This window comes from Salvelinus sp. IW2-2015, linkage group LG20 (assembly GCF_002910315.2).
Source record: "Salvelinus sp. IW2-2015 linkage group LG20, ASM291031v2, whole genome shotgun sequence".
NCBI lineage: Eukaryota > Metazoa > Chordata > Actinopteri > Salmoniformes > Salmonidae > Salvelinus > Salvelinus sp. IW2-2015.
The window spans coordinates 28,210,798-28,220,987 of record NC_036860.1 but is presented as its reverse complement, the minus strand read 5'-3'; the positions used below and the strand labels follow the sequence as shown (position 1 = coordinate 28,220,987).

The 10,190-nt window shown below is 43.9% G+C and overlaps 1 protein-coding gene across 2 annotated transcripts in view; it reads right to left on the bottom strand.

Annotated features, from left to right (window-relative positions):
* LOC111980350 (rasGAP-activating-like protein 1) overlaps positions 1–4,901 on the bottom strand; it is a 12,560-nt gene extending 7,659 nt beyond the window's left edge. The window contains exons 1-2 of one of the 2 annotated variants that reach the window (XM_070449323.1): positions 4,803–4,901; positions 3,125–3,235 (exon numbers count right to left, since the gene is read on the bottom strand). In XM_070449323.1, the coding sequence (XP_070305424.1) occupies positions 3,125–3,173 (49 nt within the window). In that variant the 5' untranslated portion in view covers positions 3,174–3,235; positions 4,803–4,901. Of the gene's footprint in view, positions 1–3,124; positions 4,330–4,802 lie in introns of those variants that run through there. The other variant, XM_024011074.2, reaches the window with a different exon arrangement.
* Positions 4,902–10,190: the final 5,289 nt, after the last annotated feature.

Genomic DNA, 10,190 nt, shown 5'->3' with positions numbered 1-10,190 from the left:
TTGGCACACCTGTATTTGTGGAATTTCTCCCCTTCTTCTCTGCATATCCTCTCAAGCTCTCAGGTTGGATGGGGAGCATCGCTACACAGCAATTTTCAGGTCTCTCCAGAGATGTTCGATCAGGCTCAAGTGCGGGCTCTGGCTGGGCCACTAGGACATTCAGAGACTTGTTCTGAAGCCACTCCTGTGTTGTCTTGGCTGTGTGCTTAGGGTCGCTGCCCTGTTGGAAGATGAACCTTCWCCCMAGTCTGAGGTTCTTTGCGCTCTGGAGCAGGTTTTCATCAAGGATCGCTCTGTACTTTGCTCCGTTCAACTTTCCCTCAATCCTGACTAGTATCTAAGTCGCTAAGTCGAAAAATATCCCCACAGAATGATGCTGCCACCACGATGCTTCACCGTAGGGATGTTGCCTTTTGGCAAACTCCAAGTGGGCTGTCATGTGCCTTTTTACTGAGGAGTGGCTTCCGTCTTGCCACTCTACCATAAAGGCCTGATTGATGGAGTGCTGCAGAGATGGTTGTTCTTCTGTAAGGTTCTCCCATCTCCACAAAGGAAGTCTGGAGCTCTGTCATGGTGACCATTGGGTTCTTGGTCACCCCCCCCACTGTGTTCTTGGGGACCTTTAATGCTGCAGACATTCTTTGTTTATCCATTTTAGAATACTGCTGTATAACGTAACAAAATGTGGGAAAAGGGCTCTGAATACTTTCCGAATGCACTGTATATGCAATACCAGTCAAAAGTTTGGACACCAACTCATTCCAGGGTTTTTCTTAATTTTTACTATTTTCTACATTGTACATCAAAACTATGAAATAACACATATAGAATCATGTAGTAACCCAAAAAAGTGTTAAACTAATCGAAATATATTTTAGATTTTAAATGCTTCAAAGTAGCCACCGTTTGCCTTGATGACAGCTTTGCACACTTGGCATTTTCTCAACCAGCTTCACTTGGAATGCTTTTCCAACAGCCTTGAAGGAGTTTCCCACATATGCTGAGCACTTGTTGGCTGCTTTTCCTTCACTCTGCGGTCCAACTCATCCCAAAACWTCTMATTTGTTTGAGGTCAGGTGATTCTGGGGGCCAGGTCATCTGATGAAGCACTCCATCACTCTCCTTCTTGGTCAAATAGCCCTTACACAGCCTGGAGGTGTGTTGTGTCATTGATGCGGCCCACTCCCAAGGACTGTGGGCTCTCCTTCTCCGTGGCCGACGTGAGTAAGACATTTAAGCCTGTTAACCCTCGCAAGACTGCCGGCCCAGACAGCATCTCTAGCCTCGTCCTCATAGCATATGCAAACCAGGTGGCTGGAGTGTTTACGGACATATTCAATCTCTCCCTATCCCAGTCTGCTGACCCCACTTTCTTCAAGGTGTCCACCATTGTTCCTGTACCCAAGAAAGCAAAGGTAACTGAACTAAATGATTATCGCCCCATAGCACTCACTTCTGTCATCATTAAGTGGTTTGAGAGGCTAGTTAAGGATCATATACCTTCTACCTTACACCCTAGACCCACTTCAATTTGCTTACCGCCCCAATAGATCCACAAACGATGCAATGGCCATTGCACTGCATACTGCCCTATCCCACCTGGACAAAAGGAATACCTATGTAAGAATGCTGTTGACTATWGCTCAGCATTCAACACCACAGTACCCTCCAAGCTCATCATCAAGCTCGGGGCCCTGGGTCTGAACCCTGCCCTGTGCAACTGGGTCCTGAACTTCCTGACGGGCCGCCCCCAGGTGGTGAAGGTAGSAAACAACACCTCCACTTCACTGATCCTCAACACAGGGGCCMAACAATGRTGCGTACTCTGCCCCSTCCTGTACTCCCTGTTCACCCATGACTGCGTGGCCACACACGCCTCCAACTCAATCATCAAGTTTGCAGACGACACATAGTAGGCCTGATTACCAACAATGACGAGACAGCCTACAGGGAGGAGGGACCTGACGGAGTGGTGGCAGTAAAATAACCTCTCCCTCAACATCAACAAAAYGAAGGAGCTGATYGCAGAGGGAGCACGCCCCTATCCACATTGACGGGACYGGAGTGGAAAGCTACAAATTCCTCAGCGTACACATCACTGATGATCTGAAATGGTCCACCCACACAGACAGTGTGKTGAAGAAGGCGAAACAGCGCCTCTTCAACCTCAGGAGGCTGAAGAAATTTGGCTTGGTCCCTAAGACCCTCACAAACTTTTACAGATGCGCAATTGAGAGCATCCTGTCGGGCAGTATCACCGCCTCGTACGGCAACTGCAACGCCCGCAACCGCAGGGCTTTCCAGAGGGTGGTGTAGTCTGCCCAACGCATCACCGGGGGCACACATCCTGCCCTCCCGGACACCTACAGCATCTGGTGTCAAGAACATCAACTAACCGAGCCACGGCCTGTACACCCCGTTATCATCCGGAAGGCGAGGTCAGTACAGGTGCATCAAAGCTGGAACCAAGAGACTGAAAAACAGCTTCTATCTCAAGGCTATAAAACTGTTAAATAGCCATCACTAGCCAGCTACCACCTGGTTACTCAACCCTGCACCTTAGAGGCTGCTGCCCTATATACATAGACATGAAACCACTGGTCACTTTAATAATGGGAAAATAGTCACTTTAAAAATGTTTACATATTGCTTTACTCATTTCATATGTATATGCTGTATTCTATTCTACTGTATTTTAGTCAATGCCACTCTGACATTGCTCATCCTAATATTTATACAGTTCTCTATTCCATTATTTTCCTTTTAGATGAATGTGTATTGTTGTGAATTGTTAGATATTACTGCACTGTTAGAGCTAGGAACACAAGCATTTCGCTACACCCGCAATAACATCTGCTAAATATGTCTATGTGACTAATAAAATGTAATTAGATTTTATGAGGCATGAGGTGAAGTGTTCAGAGGCTTGACTTCAGTGCAGGATAGGATTTGACAGGGAAGACAAAAAACAATAACACAACACACACTTAGACAAAATAGCAATGAATGAGTTAGTCCAAGCAAGGAGTAAAATCATTGATGTGTAATAATGTGATTGTGTTTGTGTGTGTGATTGATTGACTTTTCATGCAGTAATGACAAAAAAATTGATAGGGGTACTCACAGTGCCTGGAGAGGAAACATTCAATGTGCCAGTAGATGAGCGGGCACATGAGATGTGGCTTCAGTTCATGTCAGGAGAGAGTTGACAATGGTAGTGGAGTGGTCATCACCTCTTAAATCAGGGAACAGGAGRGGACTTAGCTGGAAATACAAATAGCTGATACATTCCATTACAGCTGTGCCACTGTAGGTTTGAACAAGAAGTTTCTCCATTAAGTTAAATACAGTCTGCACATCTCACCCACTTGACACATCAAAGTAGCTCAAGAAACGTTCCTGAATAAAGCCCTGATCATCCACATACCTGACGATAACTGACAACTGCAAGCAGACTGGTGGCACCATAGGTCCCAGAGTGGGGCGGGGCAATTTTTCCTTATCTGTTAACCTAACCAGGACAACTCTGGACCTTATAAGGTAGGACAGTGATTAAWCCGTTCTAAAAAGGTTTCATAAGGGCTATGATTAGACCAGTTTTCCATAATCAGGTCACATGTTTTTTTTTAAATGATAAAAACTCCTGGTCAGGGGAATATGAAACCCTGTCAAACTGCAGCAATCTTATACTTGTTCATTTGAATTATATTTAGACWAGATTAGGATAGGTATTTCCACTACCCAGACACAGAGACAACTGATAGACAATAGAACTCACAGGGCTGAACTTGTTTTATGCATGTTTGCATCAATGCAACTCTAAGCCGTATAAAACATGTACTCACATTGTGTACTCACATCTACTCACATTATGTTGATTAATTCCAGTTAATAATTTTGGATTGAAAACGTATAGGCAGCCTAGCCAGCCCAATTTTGAATATAAATCAAATTGGATCACATTCACATTTTCTCCTGACACACAAATGAACTATACATACAGAACGTTACCAGTGCACATAGGCTGAATGCAGCTGCTCTTACTAGTAGCCTACAGCCGATCAGACTGAAAATTGTTCATGTTTTCATCCAACTTTTAATGGATGATGCTATGGAAGCTATCAAATAATTCTGAATTGATTTCGACATCCCAAAAAAGACAGTAGAAAGTTCCATATGTTCAGCAAGTAAAGCATCGTAACGTGGAAATACTGATGCAAGCTCCTTGTAATTGCACTTGTTAGCAGTACTTTCCCTCTCGCCATGTCCTCTAAAATCGCAATATAAAGTCAGGAGAAGAAAAAGCCTAGAAGAGATTTGACTGGAAACGATTCGGATGAAACAAATKTATGCACGATGGCGCACGCGCGCAGCCGGTTTGGGGTMCGTGCCGGCTGCGCGCATGCGCCATCGTGCATACATTTATTTTGTCCACCGAAAAACAAACGCGATCATGACACGCAGGYTAAAATATAAAAACAAACTCTGAACCAATTATATTAACTTGGGGACAGGTCGAAAAGCATTAAACATTTATGGCAATTTAGCTAGTTAGCTTGCACTTGCTAGCTAATTTGTCCTGTTTAGCTAGCTTGCTGTTGCTAGCTAATTTGTCCTGGGATATAAACATTGAGTTATTTTACCTGAAATGCACAAGGTCCTCTACTCCGCCAATAATTCCACACATAAAACGGTCAACCAAATCGTTTCTAGTCATCTCTCTTCCTTCCAGGCTTTTTCTTCTCTTGACTTTATATTGCGATTGGCAACTTTCATAAATTATGTGCATTACCGCCACTGACCTCGTTCTTCTGGGTAAACCAATGGGTATAACCAATGAGGAGATGGCACGTGGGTAGCTGCTTCTATAAACCAATGAGGAGATGGGAGAGGCAGGACTTGCAGCTCGATCTGCGTCAGAAATAGAAAGGAGTTCTATTTTAGCCCTTGGCATCGCAGACGCTCTTTGGCGCATGCGAGCAGTGTGGGTGCAATAATTGAATAACATGGATTTCTAAATGTATTTTGCGACACTCGCTCACGCGACGTGTCCGGTCTGGTCAGCATGTTAGCCCTTGCAACGCAGACGCTCGTTGGCGCAATAATTGAATAACATAGATTTCTACATTTATTTWGCAACGCTCGCGTGGTCAGCCTGTAACTTTCTCATTGTGTTGCGCAGTTTGAATACGGTAGTGATGGGCATTCCGGCTCTTTTCAGTGAGCCGGCTTGTTCGGCTCAGCTCACCAAAAAGAGCCGGCTCTCTTGCCTCCCAAGCGGCTCTTTAAAAAAATACGGTTTGTATTTTTCAAGTCAAACGGTTTGCGATAGTTTGACTATGATTGGTGTTAAAACAATTCTAATGAAATTATTCAATGAAAGCATACTCTACCTTAACCTTTAAATGCAAATAGCAATATTTTTCATAACAAACCAATGCATTTTTAAATACATTGTGGATAACTTTTTAATGTATATAAACAAAGTGCATATAATTGTAACAATTCAAAACGAATACAATCTGAACAACATAATAATAGAATATTGCAGCATATCAAAGAAAAATAAATAACAATGTGCAAAACTGCAGCATCCCACTTAAAACATTAAACTGGTCCCTCTTTTCTCTGTCTTCTTTATTGCCATGTTATAACCAGCAGCACACAGCAATGCTGACCATATTTAGTTTTTATGAGAGATTTGCATTCAGAAATGCTAGCTGCCTCACTTGAGGGGCTGATGCGGTTTCCTCTCTCAGTAATTATTTGTCCCATTTTTGAGAAGACCCTTTCAGAGGGAACGGATGTGCCCACTATGCAGTCTCCCTGCCATGACTTTAGTAAGCCGTGGGTAGACAGAGGTCTTGTTCTTCCACCAGCTCAGAGGATCTGCAGATCTTTGGAGGAGGGGCTCTTCCAAATAGGACCGGACCTCCGTTATGGCTGGTGCTTCTCCTCCATCTGATCCCTCTTCTTCCTGTTGCCCTGRTGCCTGAGCCAGCTGACTGCTGGGGCTATCCCTCCCTGCTGCTGAGGTTATTCTTTGAAGAGCCTCATCAATCGCTCTGGCATCACTGAAGGCTAACTTCTTAAACCTGGGGTCAAGTGCAGCGGTTTCTGATAGCACGTGATTATATTCCATTCTGTGGAACTTTCTGTCCATTGATGAACATAGGGTGTCCATCAACTCTGTCACATGTCCTGTGGTTACATTTGCTTCTCTGTGGCGGCTGGCTGTGATTCGCTGCAGACCCTTACACAGGAGAATCATTTTTGAGGCTGTCACATAGCTGAAAAGAGAGAACAGTAACTTATTAGTTCAGGTTCATGTTTTGTCTACTGATACTACATTCTCATCTACTGCTCATATACATATATAATACTGGATTAAATAATGATGTAGTAAYAACTGCTTACTGTACCTCTCTCCACTGATCTCCACAGTGACCTGCTCTTGGGTCAGAGCATCAACAGGTGCATTGACAATGATCAGGGTAGAGATGATGGCATCCTTTGACTCAAGAAACCGCTTCAACATATAAAATGTTGAATTCCACATTGTAGTGCAGTCTTGTTTAGGCCTCAGCTCAGGCATCCCCATCTGGCATTGTGTAGACTTTAGTTTTTCAGCACCTACTGAGCGGTTCCACAGCTGCTTTCACTTTGTCCACAGTGGGCTTCAGCACCTTCAGAGCATCTCTTACAATCAGGTTGATTGTGTGGGCAAGACATGGACGATGAGTCCATTTTAACATTTTCATTGCTTTGGTTGTTAGCTGCATTGTTGCTAACACAACAGACCACTTTTCCATCTACTTGCCATTCTCGGGCCACTCTCAACAGTTCCTCTGCCAAGTTCTCTGAGGTGTGTCTGTTGCTGAACTCAAAGCAGTCCAGAAGACATCGAAAAATCTTCAATGAAGTGATATATAACCGACATGTAAGAAGTGGTTACCCTTGATGTCCAGCAGTCAGTGGTAAGGCAAACTGCAGTAGCTTTTTGGASTCTTTCCCACACCGAAGCCTGTGTGCTCTCGTACAGTTGTGGAATAAGTGATTTTGAAAKGGTTTTCCTGCTTGGAATTGTGTACATTGGATTTAGAATATTGCTATAATTTCTAAAACCTCTGTCCTCCACAATCGAAAATGGCTGGAAATCGGTGRCAATCATTTAAGGCCAATGCAATATTAATTTGGCCTTGTTTTGCTACAGACATAGACKTTGGCATAAACTGGTCCATAGAAGACTGCGTTGCTGTKGGTCGCGGAGTWGGCATACTTGACTGAGTGGATACATCTCCACRTGTGGAGGTGCTGSCTCCACCACTATCACTAGCAGGCCCGCTAGTTTCTCGAAGCTCCGCTACAGCTAGCTTCACAGTTGGGTGCACAGTTCGCATATGCCGGTGTAGGTTATGCGTAGAACCGGCTATATATGAGATTTTGTTTTGGCATTCTACACTGTGCTCTAACATTGTCTACATTATTAAAATGCATCCAAATGCTACTGTGCTTCCGACTAATTTTCCAGCTGTTGTTTTCACAGCTGTCCTTCCTCTCTCTCCTCGGCTGCYWAGTGTGTGACTGTGAGTGAGTTGGCTCGGCACTCCCTTATGCAACTTTGGTTCATTGGTTGACACTGCGTGTCTGATTGACAGGAACAACAGGTGAGGCTGTTAGTCTGAGCAGACAGTCAGAACGATTGTGTGTGTTATTTTAAATAAATTGCACTGACTGGACACAAAAATTAAGTTCTAAAACTAATAAAACAATTTATCTACCTCCTTCTTCTCCTATAGATTGAAGAAACTAATTTGAATTGAATATCCCAAAAATGCTAAACTTTCACTTTTCAATCTCCATCCAATAATGTCACTAATTTACCAAGCTTCTCAACACATAGAACAACCATTGAACCCATAATGCTCTGCGGCACAACCCCAATACAACACACTAGGTTCATTCTCTGATCCTAATCCTATGATTGGATGGACAACATACTGCAAAAGCTTTGATTGGTTGGAGGTCATCCTCCGGAAGTGGTCATAATTACCATGTAGGTCTATGGAAGTGGGTGAGGCCTATGAGCCTCCAAGGTTTTGTATTGAAGTCAACGTACCCAGAGGAGGCCATTAGCTAGCTGTCCTCCAGCTACGCCATGGTGCTACCCCAGAGAGTGCTGTTGAAGTTACTATAGACCTACATTGCAAAACAGTGTGTTTTAATTCATTATTTAGTGACATATGAATATATTTAGTATGGTTTTATCTAAAAAATTATAACTTTTTAGTGTTTCACTATTTTTATTTATTTCACTGAGGAGGATGGTCCTCACCTCCCTCCTCTGAGGAACCACTGCTGCGAACATGGATGAGTACAAACAGTCCAGTTATGCCCTCCGTAAGGCAAGCAAACAGGCAAAACATCAGTGCAGAAAAAGTGGAATCGCAATTCAACAGCTCAGACACTAGACATATGTGGCAGGGACTCCAGGCAATCACGGATTATAAAGGGAATACCAGCCACGTGGCACACACTGACACCTTGCTCTCGGACAAGCTAAACACCTTCTCTGCCCCCTTCGAGGAAAACACAATGCAGATATTTAAGCATGTTAACCCTTCACGGCATCCCTGTCCGCATCCTCAGAGTATGTGCAAACCAGATGGCTGGAGTGTGACATATTGAATCTCTCCCTATCCCAGTTGTTTCAAGATGTCCACCATTGTTCCTGTACCCAAGAAAGCGAAGGTAACTGAACTAAATGACTATTGCCCTGTAGCACTCACTTCTGTCTTCATGAAGTGCTTTGACAGGCTAGTTAAGGATAATATCATCTCCACCTTCCCCGACACCCTAGACCCACTACAGTTTGCATACCGCCGCAACAGATAGACGGATGATGCAATAACAATCACACTGCCCTATTCCATCTGGACAAGAGGAACACCTATGTAAGAATGCTGTTCATTGAACACCATAGTGCCGTCCAAGCTCATAGTGCCAACAAGACAGCCTACAGGGAGGAGTTGAGCGCCCTAACAGGAGTGTTGCCAGGAAAATAACCATAACCTCTCCCTCAACGTCAACAAAATAAAGGAGATGATCCTAGACTTCAGGAGACAGCAGAGAGAGCATGCCCCCATCCACATCAATGGGGCCACAGTGGAGAGGTGGAGAGCTTCAAGTTCCTTGGCGTGCACATCACTGACAATCTGAAATGGTCCATCCACACAGACAGTGTGGTGAAGAAGGCGCAACAGTACTTCTTCAACCTCAGGAGGCTGACAAAATGTGTATTTGCCCCCAAGACCCTCACAAACTTCTACAGATGCACCATCCGCAACCGCTGGGCTCTCCAGAGGGCCCAACGCTTCAGGCCAAGAAAATTATCAAGGACCACAGCCACCAGAGCCACATCATGTTCACCCTAATACTACAGTTGAAGTCGGAAGTTTACAGACACTTTAGCCAAGTACATTTAAACTCAGTTTTTCACAATTCTTGACATTTAATCCAAGTAAAAATTCCCTGTTTTAGGTCAGTTAGGATCACCACTTTATTTTAAGAATGTGATATGTCAGAATAATAGTAGAGAATTATTTATTTCAGATTTTAYTTCTTTCATCACATTCCCAGTGGGTCAGAAGTTTGCAAATATTAATTGAGTGTTTGGTAGCATTGCCTTTAAATTGTTTAACTTGGGTCAAACGTTTTGGGTAGCCTTCCACAAGCTTCCCACAATAAGTTGGGTGAATTTTGGCCCATTCCTCCTGACAGAGCTGGTGTAACTGAATCAGGTTTGTAGGCGTCCTTGCTCGCACACGCTTTTTCAGTTCTGCCCACACATTTTCTATGGGATTGAGGTCAGGGCTTTCTGATGGCCACTCCAATACCTTGACTTTGTTGTCCTTAAGCCATTTTGCCACAACTTTGGAAGTATGCTTGGGTCATTGTCCTTTTGGAAGACCCATTTGCGACCAAGCTTTAACTTCCTGACTGATGCCTTGAGATGTTGCTTCAATATATCCACATAATTTTCTGCCTCATGATGCCATCTATTTTGTGAAGTGCACCAGTCACTCCTGCAGCAAGCACCCCCACAACATGATGCTGCTACCCCAGTGCTTCACGGTTGGGATGGTGTGTTAGGCTTGCAAGCCTCCCCCTTTTTATCCAAACATAACGAT